At 31.6% G+C, this 22,855-nt stretch overlaps 2 protein-coding genes across 4 annotated transcripts; one reads left to right on the top strand and one right to left on the bottom strand.

Moving 5' to 3' along the window:
* Positions 1-28: 28 nt before the first annotated feature.
* On the top strand, positions 29-3,411 carry LOC110992563. The gene has a single exon (XM_022258436.2). The coding sequence runs from the start codon at positions 422-424 to the stop codon at positions 2,174-2,176; it is 1,755 nt and encodes a 584-aa protein (XP_022114128.2). The 5' UTR covers positions 29-421; the 3' UTR covers positions 2,177-3,411.
* Positions 3,412-3,926: 515 nt separating this feature from the next.
* On the bottom strand, positions 3,927-22,508 carry LOC110992535 (lysosomal alpha-mannosidase). 3 transcript variants are annotated; one of them, XM_045633089.1, is made up of 16 exons: positions 22,373-22,508; positions 20,456-20,545; positions 19,609-19,711; positions 18,410-18,491; positions 17,228-17,413; positions 15,929-16,134; positions 15,027-15,163; positions 10,738-10,871; positions 9,946-10,038; positions 8,941-9,070; positions 8,328-8,406; positions 7,536-7,656; positions 7,162-7,264; positions 6,525-6,615; positions 5,558-6,123; positions 3,927-5,272 (listed from the first exon to the last, which is right to left on the bottom strand). In XM_045633089.1, exons 2-16 carry the CDS (start codon positions 20,540-20,542, stop codon positions 4,052-4,054), a joined length of 3,339 nt encoding a protein of 1,112 aa, XP_045489045.1. In that variant the 5' UTR covers positions 20,543-20,545; positions 22,373-22,508; the 3' UTR covers positions 3,927-4,051. The 3 variants fall into 3 exon arrangements, with proteins under 3 accessions (XP_045489045.1, XP_045489044.1, XP_045489046.1); XM_045633088.1 differs by lacking the exon at positions 10,738-10,871 and adding an exon at positions 13,903-14,036 and having other exon boundaries at positions 22,373-22,460; XM_045633090.1 differs by lacking the exon at positions 10,738-10,871 and adding an exon at positions 11,389-11,522 and having other exon boundaries at positions 22,373-22,460.
* Between the last annotated feature and the right edge of the window lie 347 nt (positions 22,509-22,855).

Below are 22,855 nucleotides of genomic sequence, written 5' to 3'. Positions count from 1 at the left end.
CAACACAAATGACGATTATACTAGTTATACTTGACACAAATAAAGGTAGCGATTAATAGGCTGTGATCTGTTTAATCAATTTTTCATTAATATTTCAGACTTCTTACTCCTAATCTGTGCTTCTATTAAAACTGTCAACAAATCGGAACAATGAAAATATTATTTTTTTGTTTGTGCCGTGCCGTGCTTGTGCCGAAGTCCAAACTAGAATGCAGTCTGAGGGTAGGTTCAAAAACATGCTCTAATATCTTCAATAAATTTGTCTACTTTATACAGGGCAAAGTTAAGTCGATCCGACACCTCAGTTAAATACAAATTTAATAAATACGACTGTAATTAAAGTAATATATGTGAAACATAAGTAGTTGCTGTTGTCTTCAAAGTCTGAACAGGCTCGGCACCTGTGATTTTGATTTCTACTATGGCGTTCTCTATAAGAAATATTATTTCAAACATATCATACTTTAAAAAGCCAGGAGAGCGCGAAGATGCACATAAAAAGAAACGTCGTAACACGTACGTGCTGGAAAAATCAAGTTTTGAACATTTAGAAGCTGATTCAACTTCTATGCAGTATACAAGCTTGGAATTACCGGAATCTGTAAAAAAGTTTACGTCAAAAAAAACCTCTTTGTCCGATACGGATATCCTTACTTTTACGGATGCACCACTTCGTCACAGACGCCGTAAATGCAAAAAACTTAAGTTAGATATAAAGAAAGCGAGCCAGTCTATGAACCAGCTTGATTTCAATGTGGAAAACACTCCAAAACATGTTCTTTTGGAAAGCCTTACTTCAGAAACATTCAGTGAAAGGTTTAAAGGTTTTGATTTTAATAAATCTTTTGACATCAATGAAATATCCGACATTGATTCTTCCATTGAAGAGGAGGAACTTATGTCAGATCACTCTGGTAGATCTGATACATCAAAATCGCCAGTTAGAATGTGTAGAAAAATGTGCTTAGAACTCCCTTCAAGTGATGAGAGTAGACCTGTGCCATCAACTTCACCTGAATCATTTGCAGATGTTGAGTTGGATAAAAATGAAGAGCAACGTATGGAGCTTCTACTGAATTATCAAATGAAGTTAGAGAAACTTGATTGCTTTTTAAAAAAAATGTTTAATGAGTTCCAGTTTCATATTGAAGTATCAAAAATTTTTCAATCCAAGTCTGTAGTAACAGCTCTTCCAGGAACAGATTTATCAAACATACCACAAAAGGTTGGAGATATTATGTTAAACAATTTGGATTTGAAAAATATTGATCCATCAGGAAGTTGGAATATTATTATGGAGAAGGAAGATCATCAAGCTAAAACAAAAGTTAAAAAACAGTTACTTTCTATTAAATCTTCTATTGACAACTTTATCAATAGTTATTTACATAACCATAGAGAAAATAAATATATGATTAAAAAAAGAGAACCTCAAATGCGCATTAACCCTAAAAAGAAGCAAAAATATTATGATTTCCCAGATCTAAGAGATGCAATGTTAAACTTATTTTCATTTGAAGAAAGTTTAGAAAGCAGTTTTGATGATACCAAGTGTCTTTGCAAATGTCATAGCTCTCAAACTGATTCAGGATTAATAATTAAATCTCCTGAGCACTCAACATCAATTTCATCTTCCATTGGCAACTTTACTCTTGATACATCTAAGTTAACAGCTTATTCTGAATCTCTAGACCAGGTTTTGAGTTACAACAGCTTCCAATACTCCTTGCATAGTATGTTTCTTCAAAAAGCTACCATTGAACGCATAACATTCTATATACAAGTGCATAGCATTCAATTACATTGTGAATCTAATTTTGAGACAAAAAATATGGTGCTATTCTATTGTCCTTCATGTAAAACAAACAATGTAGATGAAAATGATCTTTTGAAACATATTTTGAGTCAGTCACACTGTGAAAAGATACATTTTCTTTACAAAACGGCTTATATTAAAAAGTGTGTGGCAGCTGGGAAAGAAATACAGCCTAGTACAGTTTTGAATCCTATGAAAATGTACAGAGATGATAATAAAATTGTCTGTTTTGGTGATGCATTGTATGCTTGTTCATTGTGCTTTGAGAATCTGATTATGGGTGAGTCCGTCTTGATGGCTCATTGTTCTGATCCTGAACATGTGGAACGTAAAGAGAAATTACATGAAATGATTGATTAATACTGTAGTGAGGTAAGTTAACCAACTATATTAAAATATTTATGACATTTGTGAGGAAAAATATTGGTGGTTAATGATTAAACAAACTTATTATTTGTTAAGATTTTATGAAATAAGAAAAGTTGACCACATGTACATTTTAATAATAAAACATTATTTCTGTAAGCAATGGGCATCCATTTATTCAGATTACCATCGGTTTTTTGAAAATTAATTCTATTTGGTGCTCCAAGATTTTAAAATTAATCAAGCACAAATTATTCTGTATTTTAATACTAAACTTAAAATTTTATACTAAATATACAACTTATTGAAAGAAATGTTATGTTTAGTACTTTTGATAAGTTGTCAAAATTACTAATCTTTTTGTTATTGGAATATTATCACAAAATTCCTGCAAATATAATTGTTATTAGTTTTAAATGTAAAATTAATAAGATTGCATGTAAAATGATTGACAATATTAACATCTATAGTATCTTTCGATTCTTTCTTTTGTGACTATTTCTTTCATTTTTTGATTCTATGCACATGACTAATCCATGATAAAATATTTTTAATTTTTCCAAACTACATAACTTTGTTGATATTTACCAAAAAGGTGCTTCTGATAAAATGCTCAAATTCTACTTATATAAAATACTGCCCGATGTTGCCATATTAAGTATGTTCCTATAAAATTTGACAATTTTTGTATACTAAACAAATCAAGATTCAAATACAGGGTTTAACATTATTAGGTAACTGTAAGTAAAGGTGTCTTTTTTTAGGTTTTAATGTAATTTTAAGATCACAATATTCTTAACATAAACATTCAAAATTAAAGCGATAAGTGTAAATTGTTTCTAAACATATTTAGTTCTGTTTAATATCTTTTAATGTAAGTTCATAAGTATGTAGTGATGTATCAGCAGCATTTGTAACATTAGATTATTTTAGTGTTAAGATGTTACTTGTGTTAAATTGTTACAAAATTTGATCTCACTCTCAAATTATTCTGAAAGACTGATTTTTTCCTAATTTTTATACAAATTTTACAAAACTATAGAAAATAAGGAAAATTTACATTTTATGAAGCATTTTTTTTAAAGAAAAAATGTATCCATTTTCTGATCTTTCATGTCTGGAACATGTCATATTAATTTTTAAAATTCAAGATTTTATATGAATATAGCTAAGCTTGTGTAACATATACATTACTTATACTACCAATTATGTTTATAACTTTTGCCTTATTAATTTCTCTAAACATATATAAATATTTTTTCTTATTCTTGTAGCTACATAGTTTTAATAATGTAATTATTAACTTTTGTAGTAGAACAAAAATAAAAAATACAAAAAAAACGCTTATCATAGGCTTAAGATTTTTATGTAAGTTTTTTAATAATTTTATACAACAATATACAAACTTCTTAAAATATGTTTAAATTGTGATTTAAAATCCAAAGTGTTCATCTAGAAGTAAATATATTTTGGTTAAAGACTTGAAAACATAATGTAATTTTTAATTGAAAAATATGTTAAAATTGTCATTGCAGAATTTTATAAATTTTCTTTTTTATGGTCTGATTTTTGCATTGTATTTCTATACTTAAAATTTATACAAACATTTTAATTCTTTAACTCACATAGGCTTGTCTCAATTTTTAAATCATCTCATTTTTATAAAAGTCTGTAATGAAAAAAGCTTTAAATCTATCTGTGATTGTATTTCGGCTAAAAACAGGTACCTATTAATAAAAATATGCAGTTTGGAATCTTAATTTTTATTTAAATTACCATATAATACATGTTTTGACACTAAAAATACAGAACACAAAGACAAATGTATAAGGGATATTCTTAGGGGAACCAAAAAAAATCAAATATTATTTATTCATCTAAATACTCATAATCAACAATGAATGTTCTGATCTGTTTAGCTTTAAGTTTAATAACAAATCCGTTGTCAGAAACCATCTCATTTTCCTTCGCCAATTTAATTTCATCAAAATTACCATAATTATCATTGAAACTTTCCACAAATACCCTCTCTTTATTCCAAGACCATTTCTCTTTATCTACCCTCTGATTGGCAGCCAGTGTTGTTTCTTCAAAACTTTTAATATTTAAATTCTTAAATAAATTCGATAGATCAATTTCTACAGTTGACGTATCCGATTTCTCCAAATAATTCTCGAATCGTATCAACAATTTAGATGTTGACCACGGCTCCAGTGTCAACAAATGCAAACCGGTTGGCAACTCGGCTTTTAAGCCGGTGAGACGTTTTAGCGTCATCCATTCGTCGTAGGTCAGATCTTTCGCGTCTGCCACCAAAACTATTGGTTCTAAATGCATTGCGAGAATTTCTTTAGTTGTATTGTAATTTTCACCGGCATTTCGGAATAAAACGCGTTGTTTCCCACGGACAACTAAGCCTACACCGTTAGCAGTTTCATTTAGGGCTTCGCCAACACCAAACGCATCATCGTGAAGCAATCGTCTGTGTAACATCAACTCAATTTGTCCTTCCTCCAACGAAGTTCCACCTTCAGAACGATCGGTCAGAATTGTCATTCTCGTATCTTTGTCTTCTATAAAAATCTCATTTGTTACCGGATAGTAATTACCCGCGATGGGTTCCTCCAAAGTTAAATTCCACTGGGGCCTTTCATTCAACCTGCGTTTCAAAGTTTGCCTTCCATTTGAATCCGTGTAAAATATACCATTATTTACCAAATCACTTTCGTACCGAACAATGTATTCTTTACCGGTATTATCGATAATATCAATGGGTCCGATCACATAATCGACTTCGAAAAATTGCTTTTCGTGATAAATTCGGACAGTCGCAGCTACATTTTTATCCCCTTCAATCCACAATTCTTGAACCACGGGCCCTTGGTGTTTTGCGGTCGTTTTGAAGGACATGGGTTTTGGTTGAGTGGTTTCTGGTCTGAAAATGTAAGCGCCAGAAGATCTTTCAGAGGGTTTGGTGTTATTGCCGATGCAACCAGTCCAAAAATAGAATTGTATTCTCATGTTCAATGTTCTGTCTGGAAGTATTAAATGAGTGATTTGACCGGAGCTATCCAGTCGAAGTTTGAAGTGCTGGAAAGAAAAATATTTTAATGAAGAACATCTGTCTAATACTAACATTGAACATATTATTTCACAATGAAATATGCTATTTGTAAGCGATATTTTACACGAAGCACTCTAGGTATATAAGTACTTTGTTTTAGAACAGAGATATTAATTCTAAAAGAATAATTTTAATATTTTTAACCTAATGGAAAATTACAATTATTTATTCCACCAGTGTTTGACACCTTACTATGATTTTGAAATAGCATCCATCTATTTTAATAATGATTTAATTACATGTTTGTTTACCTCATTTTCTATATAACTTTCATTTTCCCTTTCCACAATTCTCGGTTCATCAGATAGCATCCTCAACTCTTCTTCGTTAGAAAAGGGATAGCCACTCTTCTCTAAAACTCTTTCCACTCCCACACGTAATTTCTCGATTTCATCAAAATACTCTTTTGAGCTATCTTTATCTTTTAAAACATTCCAATCAATCGTATCCAGCTCTTGTGGGTTTTTAATTATTTTTTCATCGTATTTTCCATCATTTGTATTATAACTTGCAAAATCATTATCACTTTGGTGATTATAAGCCATGTCATTATAATTTTTTAAATTTTCTTCACTTTTAATGACAATATCGATGTTATCTTTTAAGTTTTTGAAATAATCGTTGATATTTAGATAGAAGTCTTTTGTTCTTTTTGTTTCTCTTTTGTCCTTTTTGTTTTTTCTTATAAAGAATGATTTTATTCCGAGTGGGTGAAGGTACGCCATGAACACTATTTCGTGTGTGGCTTTCGATATTCTCGTCGGTATATTTTTCACTGGATCAGGTATTTTTATAAGTTGTGATGTAATTTCATCTCCTGTAATGTTTTATGTCATTAACAATAGTTACATGATACATCGTCTACATATACAGGTTAACTTTGTTCATATAAAGTTTATAATGCTTTGACTTGAGATATGAATTTAAAATGTGGGTTTTAAAAGGGGAAGGGGAGGGGGGTTGTGTCTTTGGTTTTCTTATTTGGTCATTACGTGAACAGTTATTATTTTTTTTATTACATTCTATATGTTTGATGACGAATTTTCGAGTATTCTTACAAAAGATTAATTCGTTTATCTACTATTATTTTTGTCGCTTACTTTTACTGGCAAGATAAAGGGGGAAGGGGATAAATTATAGTATATCTGATGACGTAATACCTGAACATTCTCTTAAGTGGTAAGAGACACTGAAAAAAATTGTAGACATTTTGCTTACCATTAGGGGCAAACACAGAATATGTGCCCTCTGTCACCGGCACACGAATGGGCTGTTTCACATCCCACCCTAAAGGGTTATACATCGTCACCTGGAAAATACAGAAGTTATGTGTGCTGTGTTATAATCTCTGTTCTAGACTTGAAACTTCAGGCATATAATGTTGGTTAAGAAAATTAAAAAAAATATTGTAAAAGACGTCTTTTTACGACAACGATATTTTTCTTTTACTTAATTATTTTATTTACGTTCTAAAATTTTATATAACACGGGATTCAGATTGCATGGCAAACCAAGCTGTGTTGACTGATTTTACATTATTGGATTTATTTTAGTAAGATATGTATGAGGTGAGGTGATCGTAAAATAGATCTTTTAAGTAATGGTTGAAATATTTTTGATACAACAATTAATGTTAAAAAATTTCTGTCAATTAATAGCACAAATATTCTTGAAAAAAGATATCAGAAAAGTATACACAGGAATGTGTCTGTTGCATGTCATCTTCCCAAATTTTTTCATGAGATAAAAATAACCGCGTCGCTGCATGTGTGGGTATTAAATTTTTATATCTGTTTCCTGATAATTTGTCTGTATAATATGTGATCAATACGGTACGAAATAATTCAAAACTTACAATAAATTGCTCGCTATTTTCAGAAACAGGACAGCTTGATTCATTGAAGCGACATCTCTTGTAAGAGAAAGCAGGTAGGGACTCGTTTGGGTTCAATATTTTGCTAAAATCAAATTAAAAAATTTTACTCTATCCTTCAAGAAAATAGCGTACCAATTAATAATGGCCGGCAACGCATCCGCGAGTCCTCTGGCATTGTATGTCCATGGGCGGCGGTAGCACCTAATATAAGGTACGCCTCCTGCCCATTTGCTCACTGTGCTATAAAAAAAATGCTAGAATCCGCAAGACACAAGAAGTCTGATAGATAATAAAAGGAGGCTGACACAAATCTTCATGACTGATCCCTATTCAACTGTTGAAATGATACTTACTTGAAGGCCTGGTTGGCAATAAGACTAGCGTCCCGAATGGCAGAGTCCAATATTCTCTCGTAATCATGAGCTACGTGTTCCTTTTCAGTACCAGTTACTGCGTCGTGATGCTGCATTACACCTGAATACGGATTACCAAAAGAATGTTAGAATTTAAAGTGTTTATTATTTTGTCAAGCGAAATAAAAATGAGCTTCTAATATTTAAACGGGAGAAAAATACCTAAAAATCAGGTAATAATTAATTTATAATAATTTAATTAATAACACTAAATTAATAAGCAAAATATCATTTGATTTTTCCAGATGTCGCACAAAATATATAAAAACACTAAACAAAACAGGTAAATAAAAGTTATACTGATAAAAACAGTTTCCTCCAGACAACCCCAAAGTAAGTATACACAGTTATCACATATGGAGATTTCTCTTAATACCTCTTATACCTTAAAATAAGGAACGAATCACTGACTCACCTCAAAGTGTAGAGAATTACAATTTTTCATGACAATTTCTATTGACAAAGCCCCCATATTGCTTAATAGATTTTAAATATTTATTTATTCTTATTGAGAAAATAGACTTATTCTTCAGTTATATATGTATATATCAGAAGATGTTGGGCAAACATTTATATTATTTCAATTAAAATTAAATATTAAGTAATCTGACAATTAAACTGTGAACCATAATTAGTAATGTTTGTATCTTGATTAACCCTTCAATTATTTTAATAAGAAATATTTTTACATGAATAAAAATATTGCACATTAAAATCTCCAAATCAACTTACCCATAGCACTACGAAGTTCGTCCAAAACAAATTCGTTATGTTCCTCCAAGTTAGCCAGTACTTGAAGTTGTTTCAGAACCTGAAAGATTTAGTCAACATTTTTATAATAAAAAAAATCAATGGCGCTCCTCTTTAGGTCTTGGCCTCAGAGTTCTGAATCTTTTTCATGATCATTTTTTTAAATCTAGGCAAGTAGGTGATCAGCCTCCAGTGCCTGACACACGTCGTCGACTTTTTGGGTCTAAGACATGTCGGTTTCCTCACGATGTTTTCCTTCACCGTTCGAGCAAATGTTAAATGCGCACATAGAAAGAAAATCCATTGATGCACAGCCGGGGATCGAACCTACGACCTCAGGGATGAGAGTCGCACGCTGAAGCCAGTAGACTGCTGCTGTAGTCTATATTAGAAGCGGATATTTGAAAATAATGTGAAGAATTACTATTTACCAACTAATTTTTTCCAGCGTATAAATGTGAATATCTATTATAATTTCCTTGACCATAATTGGTATAAAGGTTATATATTATAATTAATTCGAGTTGACTAACGAAAAATGAAGAAAATATAACCCTATTTTACAGTCCATAGCATATGAGTAGTTAAATTATACCTGTAAATAGTTATTCCCAAGTCTCTCAAAGTATTTGGTAGTTGGTCTTGACGTGAAATAACCAGTCCAATATGCCGTGGAGTCACTCGCATATGGGAAGAAGTCATCCTGCTTTATTGGAAATGTTGCGCTGTCAACAAATACATGTGTTTAAAGAATTCGGCCGAAAATGTATTTTGTTGTAAGGCCACTATTTATGTACTATGTCCTGTAAATCTCTAAATTTTTTATATACCTAAAGTACGGTAAATATCAGCTACGAAGAAAACAGAGAGGTGAAACAAGAACACTGTTGTTCTTGCGTCTTTGAGTTAAACAAATAACTTGGCGATTAAAAAGACTGGCAGAGTTTTATGCCAGTTCTCGTCCATTCTACGCCCTTGATTTGAGAACTGGCAGTGAATGTAAAATTAGAAGCTTGTATATGTTTTACTTTATTGACGTTCATACATTCGTTCGACGTTCGTGTACATTGTTTTACCTAAATCAATAAATTATTTTTATATTGAATTTGAATTGTCTGAAAGAGATCGCTTGTTAGCAATGATGCAACTGGCATCTCTTATAATTTTTATGTTATTTGTTATTTGTACAAATGTAAAGAAGTGTGAATAAATAAATAAATCTTTACTAAATGGCTTAAAGTAGAAGCCGAAACAACGGGTAAAGCACACCTATGTGTTCAAGTAGGACTCCCGTAAGTCAAAAAAATGTTTTGACACTTAAAGCTAAGCTTCGGTTCATATTTTAATTTCTTCAAACAGCAATTTCGTCTTGAGCGCTGTCAAATATGTCATATGTCAAACAGAAATAATCGTTTGACGACTTGAAACTAAATTTTTTATGCTAGCGATTTATTTATTTTTGTTTTTAAAGGTGAGAGACCAGGTGGGTGTCCCCGATGCGGCTCGCCCCTTTGCTAAGCCACTGGGGTCAGGTACGTAAGACAATCACGGTACAAAGGCTAACTTAAATTTAAGATAAAAAATATTAATTAAAACTTACTTAGCATCCTTCACCGCTTTAAGATAACAGTCAGGAGTAGAATAGAACAATTTTATATTTAGTCCATCTTTGGCGGCTTTCATGTTGCCATATCTGAAAATTTTTAAGACATTAACAATATACTCAATCTTAATAAAAGTTAAAAAATCAAATCAGCTTAGTAAAGATCTTATATATTAAAAAAGTATATAAATATATTCCTTGTTTTTAATTTTTTTTTATTATTTATTACTTAATATGTCATATGGAACATGGTGCAACAGTTGCAGCTCCTTTTAAAACATTTAGTAAAAAAAACTTGACAGTTACAAAGAGTGGCGAAGAGTTTATTGCCAGTTCTTCTCGTCCATTTTACGCCCTTGATTTGAGAACTGGCAGTAAATGAATCATTAGAAGCATTTAATATGTATTTCTCTTTTGATGTTCATAAGTGTACCTATATGAATAAATGATTTCGACTGATTGATTTCTTTAGTTATTTTACTCTTCTCTTACTTTTAGTTTACTGACTTACCTCTTTAGGGATCTGTAGAAAACTATTGGGGACTCATGCAAGGCAATTATTATATCATGCTCAGGGAAGTAAATTTAATACATAATATAAGTCGTTGCCAGAATTTATTGAGCATAAACATTTTGATTAATATAATCCTAATGTAAAATGTATAAATATAACCTTCCAGTATTTTTTTAATCACGTGCGTTTTTTTGTTAGTAGAAATTTCAACTCTAATTCACCCGTACATAAAGTTGTGTTAGTTTACATTAATAATTTCATACATTAATGCTCACTTAATCAATTTGTCCAGATTTTTGTACCACATAGTGGCGTCTTGGTATGTAAAATCTCCGCCCATGGTCACTATCACATTGTTAGTTCGATATCGTTTAGATTGTTCTGTGACGTACTTTATAAAATCATTAAGCTGTCAACAAATAATTTTTTATTTTATAAAAATGTTGAATACAAAATTGGTGACAGCGCCATCTGTTAAGGGTTTCACGTATTGGAGAAGTAAAATAGTATTTGCTTTCTTGCTTATTTTAATCGACTTTTATTAAATTTTTAATAAAACTATTACTATTTCGCGTCGCGTTCGGTCTTGGGCCTCGTATTTCACGCGATGGAGACTCGCTGTGGACGCCCTCTGCCCCACACAGAGGTTATAGGACATGAGAGAGAGATTACTATTTAGATATATTAATTTTTGTTTGCCGTTTTGACGTTTAAAAATTGTATTTGGTTTTAATTTGAGTTGATTTTGTTATTTGAATTATGTAGTAATATACTAATATTAATGTTATCTTTGGTTCACGAGATTTTTAAATGTATATCCCCTCCCTAAACACAGTTTCTCAATAAGCCTTGAAACGAAATCTCAAGAGGAGAGAGACTCGAAATCTCTAAAAGGAAGGAATAGAAAGTTTAAAGTCTAAACTTACGTTATTAATTTATCCAAATTTTTAAACCACATGCCAGCATCTTGATACTGAAAGTCGTCCCCCATAGTTATCAGGACATTATTCGTGATATATTTCGACGCCATCTCTTGGCACTTTTTGAAAAATGCTGTTACCTGGCGAAATAATTTGAATGTAATTGCCAATTTCAGGAGCAAATAAAATAATTTTATCGCATGATAAACAACGTATACCGACTAGATGTAGAAGGAAGGTAAATAATTCCACCAACTATAACCTAGTGGTCTTTTTTAAAGATTCTCGTTTGCTGCTGTTTGCTTGAAGGGCTTAGCTTTGGCTTGGGCAATTTTTTTTAATGGCAATAGTTTTAACTTTATGAGATCGGACTGTTTTGGATAGCGTAACTCGGGCAAAATGGGCTTTCCCCGTGACAAGCGCAAGGTCCTATAAGACTCAAACCTCGGATTGGGGCGGAATGGTCAATGAAAGGCAGGACGGAAGCTCACTGGAGCGAGCGAAGTACGTATGGTCCTCGCCTTCCCCGGTAAAGATTTTTTATCCTAATCTGATTTGGATTTGCGCGGGCGGCTTTTAATTTGTCGTCGTAAGGTCGATGTTGTGAATGTACTATGCTAGTGCGTTTTACTTTTTGTTATTTTAATGATACGGAGTTTGATTTGTTTAGTTTTTTCATTGAAACCGTATCTCCTGCTACTGAACTGAGTCGAATTGAAAATTGTTTTCTGGTGGATTCATTCAGGAAAGCTTACCGTGTACCATTTCGTTACGAATGAACAAATTCAACTCCATACATATGTGTTATTTTCATGACGTGTGTATATTTTTATACTAGCTTATTTACTAATTAAAGCTTTTTGTGAATCCACCACATGTTTTCAATTCGAATGCAAATACAGTCTAAAATCAGTAGTAGATGATTTAATATAAACAATTTCTACTTTAAATTCTAATGCCAAACGTAGCTAACTTTAAAAATTCTATTAATAGACAAATAGTTACTAAGCATAGTCGTCCAGTGCTTAGTGCAAAATCGTAGTATTGTTAATGGTACATGTTTATATTTTCCGCACGTATCATAAATATGCGATTTCAATTTAATAATTTGCGCTTTTCTTTAAGTTATATTAAAGATCAATTATTTATTAAAAACAAACATTGTTCATTATAATAATGAAAGTAACTTTCATATCAAAGTGTACCTACGTATGTTTTAGATTCTGTCAACATTACATAGATAAATATAATATTTATCGCATTCAGTGAATTGTCACTTCAATCGATTCTGTCGCAACATGGCAGCTCTGACACCCGCTGTTCATTGCACAATGTCAGATTACAAATGGGACTTGAATTCACAATCTGACATCTTCAGATAACCAATCGGTTATTCGCATTGATGATTGAAGTAACACTGATATTGGATTAATACTAAGATTGAAGTGCCGCCAAATCTTGGATATATAATATAATGATGTAAAATATTATTAAATTGTATCAAATATTTTTTTATATTATTAGATTGAATTAATCCTGTGTTTAACGTTAAATTATATTAAACCATATATTAGTTTATTTTACATGTTTTAAAATTTTGTTTATAACTTTTTATGATGTAAGCAAATAAATTTTATCTTTTTCTTAGTGTGCCGCCAAATTTTAAAATCATTAAATATGTGCCGTGACGAAAAAAAGGTTGAGAACCACTGGTTTATATACAATGTATGGTCCCTTTAGGAAAAATATCTTTAATATTTTCGATACCTAGATATGGCAGGAACGAATTTATATTAAAATGATGTAGGTATGTATCGTATGTCTTCAGATTATGACACAAGATACAAATAAATATTATATATTTAATGTAACTAAAAGATATACTCTTACTTAAAACATAATCTAAAAGACTCTGGTATCTTTAATAAATGATGGCTTTGTTATTCCTCCTTTTTTAATATATGTATATAATAATGATCAATGCATCTTGAAATTTATTATAAATATACATGTTCTTTTGTATAAATAGGTAAAATTATTATCTGTGCTTATGTTTGCTTTTGAATGTGTATTCCTTTCCTGACTTTTGTGTTTAATGTAATTGTTTAATAGCTCTAGGAATACTAATGAGCGAAATAAATAAATAAATGATCACGTGACCAAGCGTGATCTAAAGTTAAAATACAAATTCGTTTGACGTTAGTGGGAGCTAAAGTCACAATACAAATTCGTTTGGCGTTCTAGTAGGTGACGACTGCAGAATTACAAAGGTATTCGTAAATACCGTTTCGGACTGCACAGAAGCTACACATTACATAAGTTTACTACTCGAATACTTTTCGATATTAATATTATGTTAATTTAGATGTTATTTCCACTCGCGGCGATAGTTACTACACATTTACGTGTATTCGTAAAATGTACGAAAATCTAAAAATAAATAAATACTGCCCTGAATTGTATGACATGCCAGTACCTTAAATAGTCATGCAATAGCCATGCTCTATGACTAGAACTCACTGGATAAGTTTATCTAAGTTGTGAAACCACATCTCAGCGTCTTGATAGTGAAAATCTTCGCCCATTGTTACAAGTATATTATTTGTTCTATATCCTTTTGACATATTTTTTGATATCGCCAAGAATTTGTCAACCTACAATTGTATGGCTTTCAGAATTCTCAGTAATTAATAGAAGCTGTTAAATTGTGAAACATATTAAGAAACAGACAATCATGCTAAGGGTAGAAAATCAAAATGCTGTCGTAGAATAAGACGATATTTTTGATAATGATTATTTGACAAGCAAAGAATGCAACGCGGACATGAATTTTTAACTTAGTCATATTACTCATCGTCCATTATTTTATAGAAATAATGAAACTAGCATACTATCGCACTGTAGCGATCAGTATGCTACGGATTTAAAGTTTTAGATATTATTCAATATCAGATTATATATTAACGATATTACAATATTATATCAAATCTCTAAAACTAGCGAGTAAATTTATCCAAAAAGATTATAAGAAACGCGAATGCAAATATATATGAGTACGTACGCTCGAACGGTTTCAAAATTACGGACTATTTTCGCGATTTTTACAAATTGATTTCTTATATTCAGGCATTTAATTGTTATGTATTCTTTATATTCAGGCATTTAATTGTTATGTATTCTATGTTATATACATTTCGATTTCTTTAAGCCACAAACGAGGGGGACGATTGCGAAATGGAAAATAGGGGTAATACGGAGCCCCTACAATAGTGATTACTTAAAAGATGGCGCTGAAAATATAAAAATTCAAAGTAAATACAAACTGAGACTCCCTAGAGTCCTAAACGCGCAACTCTCATCCCTAATGTCGTGGGTTCGAATTACGGCGGATTTGTTTTTCTATGTGCAAAAGATCTTGCTCCTACGAAGGCAAACATCGTGAGGAACCCAATGTCACATCTGTCAAAAGGCTAATCACCTACTTGTCTATGAAATAAAAATATATGGGGTTGTATAGCCTCTGCATTATTATTATCTATGTTCCAATACGTTTTTGTCGTACTTGACGTTGAGAATGACATGAATGTCAAATGTACTTCGCGCTTTTCTAAATCTAAACGTCACAAATAAAAACGTCATCTCACCCGCTCATCAACATTGTACATTGGTGAATGTGGATCATCAATGATGGGTTCATCGTCGCAGAGCACGTCGAAGCAAAAGCCAGGCGGCGGCGAATATGTATTGTATAGGACCCCAGTGAAGATGTCTGATGATGCACCTTTGAAAAGAAATAAAGAAGGGTTTAAGTTCGCTAATATACATCGGCCTAATAATGACTTGCAATTTAGCTGCTAGACTCCCGTAGCAAGCTTCAGAAAATTTCGATGAACGATTTTCTTTAGTTTATAATTCAAGATAGTTCTTGAAGGGCTTTACCAAACCTATAGATAATATGGGACTGTCCAAACGTAATATGTACTGCAATTAATCCCCCCTCCCCCTCCTCTTGTCAGCAAAAGTAAGTAAAGCTCTCAAAAATAATATAAACGTATTGAAGGAATCCTAACTTGCGAACCACTTGCGATTTTAACCCAAAAAATTACATATGACTGGCAGGATTAATACCCACAGCTGAGTTTCATCATCGAGCGTCAAGGCAGAATATGAAATACCGTCGTTCCATTACTGATCGTTATGACAGTTTTTTCAGAGCACAACCACTGGTGGAACCAACAAGAATTCCTTCAGAAAAGATCGTAGCAAAAGACCGTATAACACACTAGTTGGCCTTCTACTAATACATACGTAAATGAATCAAGAAAACAGCGTATCAATTCTTAGAAAACCAGCAACGCACTTGCTCCCTGGCAATTTAAGTGTCCATGGGCGGCAGTATCACTTATCATCAGGTCAGCATCCTACCTGTTAGCTATATTAAGGAATAGAAAACTGATCACCTACTTTTCTATAAAAATTTGCAATTGCAATCTGAGGCCAAGATCCATATAAATTTGTAGTACCACTGAATTATTGATGAACCTACCTAGATTGTCGTCCCCTCTCCAGATCATTTCCATCTCCTTATTGTTCAGTCTTGTTCGTTTGTCCTGATAGTCAATACGGCCGAGAAACAGCCCATCATAGCCCATACCGGCTAAAAGTGACGCGAATTCCCGTGAATGACCAAATGGATCTATTTGCCATCCCACCCTGGGTATACCACATACTCCAAATGTCTCATTGAGTTTTCTGTAAATATTAGTTTGTTGACAAAGTATAGAAGCGTACCCGTAGTCTGCATCAATTAAGAATCGTGATAAAAGATTTTTGTGTTTATTTTGAAATGAAACTTCTTTAGACGCATGATGCTAATTTTTTTACGGATGAAACACAATAATAATTATATTCGCGTCACGAAAATGTGCAGCGTTTTTGTCAGACAAAATCGGGAGAGAGCGATTGACACCTATTGAGAGAGAGTGAGAAATGGCGAACGTAGTATGATTTATGAAGCAATAGCCATGGAGCGAGAGTAGGCAGTAAGCAAATGAGAAAGATCGAGAGAGAGAGCGAGATACTGCGAACGACGAATCAAAACATGAAGCGAGAGGTGGGATAGAGTTTTAGTGAGAATGATTAAGAGAGATAGTAAATAGATTAGATTATATTATATATATTAGATAGAGATAGAGGAGATCGAGAAAAATTCACGATATTGGTTGATGTATTCGTTTAGTACATATTAGAACTTTAGATGGCAATTCTGTCGCATAACATCTTGTGCAGTAAACGCAGATTTATTTTTTTATATTATCATTAGCACGCATACATTGTTTACAAAGAAGTTTGTCTTCTGACATGTGTACTTTGTACGCACGCACTTTTTTTGTAATATCATTATTTTTTTTTACGTTTCTTATAAATACTATATTCTTGTACAAAACTGTAATTAAATAATAACATGGTATTTAAAAGGCACTGTTCTATCTCTATACACCATAGCGCAAAAGACAAATTGAAGAAAAGTGACAAAAACAGTGCACAGATATATTACAAAAAACCCGGAATTTCTGTCTTAGAGAAGCATCCAGTGCATCCATCCAATGTTAAAGTTGGATGGATTGTTTTCTTTGGAAGATAGTAGTTGGAATTTCTTTATTTTATAACAACGGTAACATTTAATAAAATATAGTTTTTTTATTAAATTATTTACGTATTAAAGGTCTTTGGGTTTGGGTTTTTGGACCATAATTTTTTGAAGGGCTGGAACTTAGAACTTTTACGATAAATGGTATACAAATGTTCTATATATTACTATATTCTATATATACTATATTCTTACTTCAAACCTCGTGTAAACTGATCAATGGTGCTCTGATAATGCGAAGCCGCCTCATCATTCATACTCCACGCACCGCCTACGAATTGCAGCCTCCCTTGCCTCACCATGGTATGAACCTTGTGACGCACGTCATCACCCTGGCGGACCCACCACTTCCAGAAGAACGCTGTCTCAACGTAGATGAATCTAAGTAGAAAAAAAAAATGGAGTCTATACTAGTACTAAACATTTTTTTGTTTATACATTTTACATATAATCTCGAAATGTATGTATATCTACAAATAAGGTAACTAAAGTCATATACTATCGCTGAATGTAATCCGTTTAAAGTAAGTACATTTCAACTTAGGAAACAGTACAAGATCCATCAAAATTGATTAAGCATTTTTTTACATATCTACTTGTATTTGTGTAGCATGCCCGGCGCGTATGTATTGTGTCAGTTGACAATACCTATTTGAAATCAGTAATTATTATTGTATAAAAACTTCAAGCGTTTCTTTATTAGTGGAGTTAGGCTGTAACATGAAACATGATAATCCCATTAAAGAAAGCTTAGACTCCATAATTTCTTAGGAAACCTACACTAGCGTTCCTGTAAGCCCTAAAAGTTCCTACCAGTCTCAAATACATGAAAAAATTTAGACAAAGCATTTGATACGGTGATTCAAGTAGCAAAGTTCACCCGTATTACATGCTGCTCTATTTTAGTTGGCACCAAGATGTTCCCAATTGTAGTCAATGTTTGAATTTTGTAGATTTAAATTCCACAATAATCTGTATTCATAAAACCGATCCATTGTAATAAAAAAATCTAATACAACTAAACAAAGTGAAAATCTGTCATTTTTAGTACATTATATTTTACTAAACATGTGTCGAGTTCACAAAATCAAGGCATTTTTGGACTTTTTTTATAGAACACCGGGCTTACCGGCAGGATGCTATTCTATCGATATTTAATGGGTAAAGGCTAGTCTATCATAAACTCGAACGAGAATTATTGGAATTCTATAGTAAAAATAGGTATGTCTAGAAATAAAATAAAATATGACATTACAATTTTTACACACATACACACATTTATATGAACATAGAAATTACATAGTTAAAAATTATGGTAACGGACTCAAACAGTAATAAATATTTAATATTGAAATAAAATCTTAGATAATAACTTACCGTCTCTTAGGATCCTCCCACAGTTCTTTCACTACAGAGTCTAAAATATACTGCACTCCCGCCTTTTGAATGTTGTTTCGACCTAAAATATAATAATATTAATAACATATACTAAAATAAATTATCACTTTAAATCACAGCCTAAATAAAATTTTACAAAAAAGTACTAAATTAGATTGATTTCTTTCTATAAGTAGGTACATTAAAATGTCATAAAACAGGAGTTAAATTTACATAGTTAAGATAAGAATATAGACATTCGTGCGAAATCTTATCGATTAACTTTCCGTTATATCCAATAAATTATACAATCTTAGTTTTGCTAATAAACAACAAATTTTGTTTATACAAATAAAATATTATGTTAAAATCAATTAAATGCTTGCTTACCGGGCGAACTTCCTACCGTACAATTAATGTCGTCTTACAGATAAGCTAAACTTAATTTGAAGCAAATATTAATTTGACTATTTGTTAAATAAACACAAAAACATACAAGCGTCTGAAACACGCACAAATATTTGACAACTAACCAATAGCAATCTTTATGAAATTTTTTGGTAATTCTTCCACTTAATTTTAATACTATTCCGGACAACAAATAATGTTTAAAGAATTATATTTCTCATTACAAAAATAATATTTTATTTACATAAGAAACTTAATATTGACATGTATATAATATACGCGGGAGATACCTAGACGTCGCCATTAGCCTTCTCAATTTTAGTCTACTATGTTCATACATGCATCTTTAATACCTTTTTAAATTTGTCAAACACACCAATATTGCGAATTTTAGATGGTATTTGATTAAATAATTGCACACCCTCATACCTAATAGACTTCTTCAAATAATTAGTACGGTGCATCGGCAACATAAGCAAACTCGTAACATAAACACTAACGTTATACAAATCGGTCCAGCAGTTATTGAAGAGTTCTAAGATATGTCAGTTAGTTTAAAGCACTGATAAATATAGTACCAGTTTTATGTTAGTCCAGTGTCGCAGCACCATTACTCCTAATTCCTCTAACAATGGCCGCCTAAGTTAAGAAAACTTAAAAATAAATTTTGTTAAAAAATTTATTATTATCTATAAATCTAACGAATCCATTTGAACATACATAAAACTCCATCAAACTCGATCCGTTTAGGACAGAATATATAACTATTAAAATAAGACTGTAATACTCACTACCAAAATAATATTGATCGACAGTTTTAAGCCAGCCTACATCGTCGTGTGTGTGAGGTACTATATGTACGTTTAGCACGCCCGGCTCCGCTTGTGTACAACTCTAGAAAAATAAAATAAAAATTTCGATCGTCATTCATACAATGAAATACGCAAGAACTGCGTATGTCTGGCATGGCTATGGAACTTCCACACTTCCAACGAATTGACACTATTGACCACTAACGCCTAAACCCTCTTAGATAGACATCTTAATCCAAATATTGATAAATGTCAATAACCTATCGACGGATTGTAATAGCCTTCTGTCGATACAAGCTGTCCATGGTAGGTCGAATCGGTGTATGTAGATAGACCTTTGTATGAAAATGACAGTTCAACTGTGCCAATATCCAATCTTAAAATTTTAATTAACACCGGTTTTTAAAATAATTAAAAAGCCATTTAATATGTTTTATACATAGACATGTTTGTATGCCAGGATATCGAATCCGATACCATCATGTCTGCAATCCAACATACATAGACCTTTAATTCAGTCAAACTATACATTGTATGTGAGACGGATATACTTTGTTGCACACTCGCGGAATACACAAGAATTACAGTTATAAAAAGGTTAAGGTTTTATGTTTTATTTATATTATGTTTTTAGTTTAACATTAATAAGTCTTCTATTGTATCAGTATTTGTAACTGTAAAAATATGAAATGAGGAAATAAATATTAAAGGAGGACGGAAAATTTGCATGTTACTTGATTTTTCGTGTATTGTTTATTTATTTTTTATTTATTTATTTATTTTCCATTAAATTGTAAGTGTGCCTTCTTTAAAAATAAAAGTATACCTCATAACCGCATTTGTCGACAGTCTTCGGGAGTTCCACTGGTATCCCAGACACTGCACTCACGAGAAACAAAACTGTTATTATCATTTTCTGAAACAAAAATAAATCCTTGTAAAAATAATCCATCATCACCATTGGATATGTCGCGATGGCGACTGAGAGAACATGAATTTATCTATTTTCAAAAAGGAACTTATTTTTTGAACTGTCAATTAAAAAAAAATTGCGACCATCTTAACAATAAATCTCCTTGTCCTCGATGGACTCCTAAACTACTTAACCGATTTAAAATTGAATTGGCATACCGTGAGCAGTCTGGTCCAACTTAAGAGATAGGATAGCTTAGATCTTTAATTATAGTCGCAATTTTATTGTATTGCAAATTATTTTTTTATTATTTGATACAATTCTAACAGATGGCACTGTGTTAAAAGTAACAACGTTTCAAATAAGTTCACCTACCGTTTCACTTGAATAGTTTACTACTATGTTAAATAACAAAAACCTTAGCCACAGCAACTCTTGGTCGAGTCTGCTAGTATAATATAAATACGCAACTAAATTAGCAAATGGGAAAAATTATGGAGTGGTCATTTAATTAAATAATTCATCAGTTTAAGGTTAGGTTAGCTTTAGGATGGCCTCTTATAACTGCCCATTTAACTATTTTCCTGCTCAGTATTTATTATACGATCCAATTTATATATTAAAATCTTACTTTTATTACTTTTTTTAAGACAGTAAAAGTTCACTAAATATTTCACTGTTAGTATATGCGATCATTAGCTGGCATTAGTGAAATTAGAACTATTAATAGAGAAACCGGATTTCCCTTAGTAAATAATTAATTATTGAACCTCATTAAAGCCTCAACTATCGTCTCTTATCAGGGTATTTACTGGGAATGGTAATAATGTCATTTATTTATAAATATTTGCTAACTTCTGATTAGCGTGAGCTAACTGACCGTGCGGTTCTATTGATAACGTATGAAAAATACAATCATAATAACAAATAATTATTGTGATGACAGATACAATAAATAACGATTTAAATAAAAATAACGATATATTTTTGTCTCGATTAGGTAGGATATATTTTTTTTTTAACTCTGTGCTACTTTTTGATTAGAATGTACGTACTTACAAGAAGTTTTCATTTAGCCCAGTAGCTAACCTTATAAATGTACGAAGAATTCTTTATCTGTTCAGACAACAAAAACTAGAATGACCCGCTTTGATTTATACTATCCTGGTACAAATCCTGTTTCGCTTACTGTCTAGTGACTAGTCCAAGTTGATACGTAACAGGGTCAACTTATATTAATTTGACAAAGTTTAATAATACCTACACACAACAAAAAATACTAACGTATTAAGGAAGATACAAGACATACATATAAAAATGATACAAACTTTAATCCCTCACTGTAAAACCTATCAATATAATTCGCTAAATATCCCTGAACTATGTAGGAACTAAGTACCTACCGTGGTAGTTATTAAATAAACTGATAAACGATTTAGGTATGATACCTACTATTCTCGCTATTTTATTTAAAGAACGCGCGCATAAGTAGCACTGAATAAAAAATTGTTCAATTTGGTTTTAGATAATACGAAGTTCATAAGGAAACTAAATATGTAATCTGAAAGAAAAAGTGGAATATTTTTCGCAGTTGATATAAAGAGCAATATCTAACTCTCTCAGCATTATTCCTTACAATAATTTTAGATAAAAAACAGTTTGTTTATATATAAAACAATAATGTAGGCGTAGATTGAATTATTTTTCGATAGATTATCCAATTATTTAATAAATCAGAATCCGAACACACATTTTTAGACATAAAACATTTTAAGAAACTCCTTTTAGGTGTTAAAAATATATCAGTAATAATAAGCAAATAATACTTACAAGATAACTCTACGAATGTTTTACGAATTTAAATCATAATTATATTTAATATGTACGTTCGTACTGGATGAAATTTTCCAACTGACAAAATATAATGAATAAACTAGACGTATCTCTACTAGAAATTTAAATAGCACCTAAGGCTTGGAGCTGCCATAATATTGCCAATTGTCTGACTTAGGGTAAAAATCTGATAGTTTAAAACAACATTATAGATATAGAAAAGAATAAAACGTGAATTTATACGACACAATTCCAAATAATTTCACACTTTTTTGATCAATATTGGTCTTTGAATTTATGTGAAAGAGTTATGCATGTACATACATACATAAATAACATCTCAGATTGTTATCCAAGGTTAGGTGTGGTTTGTTTAACATTTTATTGCAAGCAAGTGAAAAAAACAGCTCGCGCTTAGTTTAGAAGTACTGTTTCGAAAAAATTATTGAAACATTATGTTATCTAACTTCATTCTTAATT

This window comes from Pieris rapae, chromosome 22 (assembly GCF_905147795.1).
Source record: "Pieris rapae chromosome 22, ilPieRapa1.1, whole genome shotgun sequence".
Taxonomy (NCBI): domain Eukaryota; kingdom Metazoa; phylum Arthropoda; class Insecta; order Lepidoptera; family Pieridae; genus Pieris; species Pieris rapae.
The sequence above is the reverse complement of the archived record's forward strand: the minus strand, read 5'-3'. Positions and strand labels throughout refer to the sequence as shown.

What these genes read in the sequence shown, in the direction of transcription:
- LOC110992563 (XM_022258436.2), top strand. Translation starts at nt 422, where the DNA reads ATGGCGTTCTCTATAAGAAATATTATTTCAAACATATCATACTTTAAA.
- LOC110992535 (XM_045633089.1), bottom strand. Translation starts at nt 20,542, where the DNA reads ATGATAATAACAGTTTTGTTTCTCGTGAGTGCAGTGTCTGGGATACCA. An exon ending in TCGACAAATGCGGTTATGAG is followed by an intron (nt 19,712 to 20,455) that starts GTATACTTTTAT and finishes TTATTTTTCTAG; the next exon opens with AGTTGTACACAAGCGGAGCC. An exon ending in TGGGAGGATCCTAAGAGACG is followed by an intron (nt 17,414 to 18,409) that starts GTAAGTTATTAT and finishes TTTTCTACTTAG; the next exon opens with ATTCATCTACGTTGAGACAG.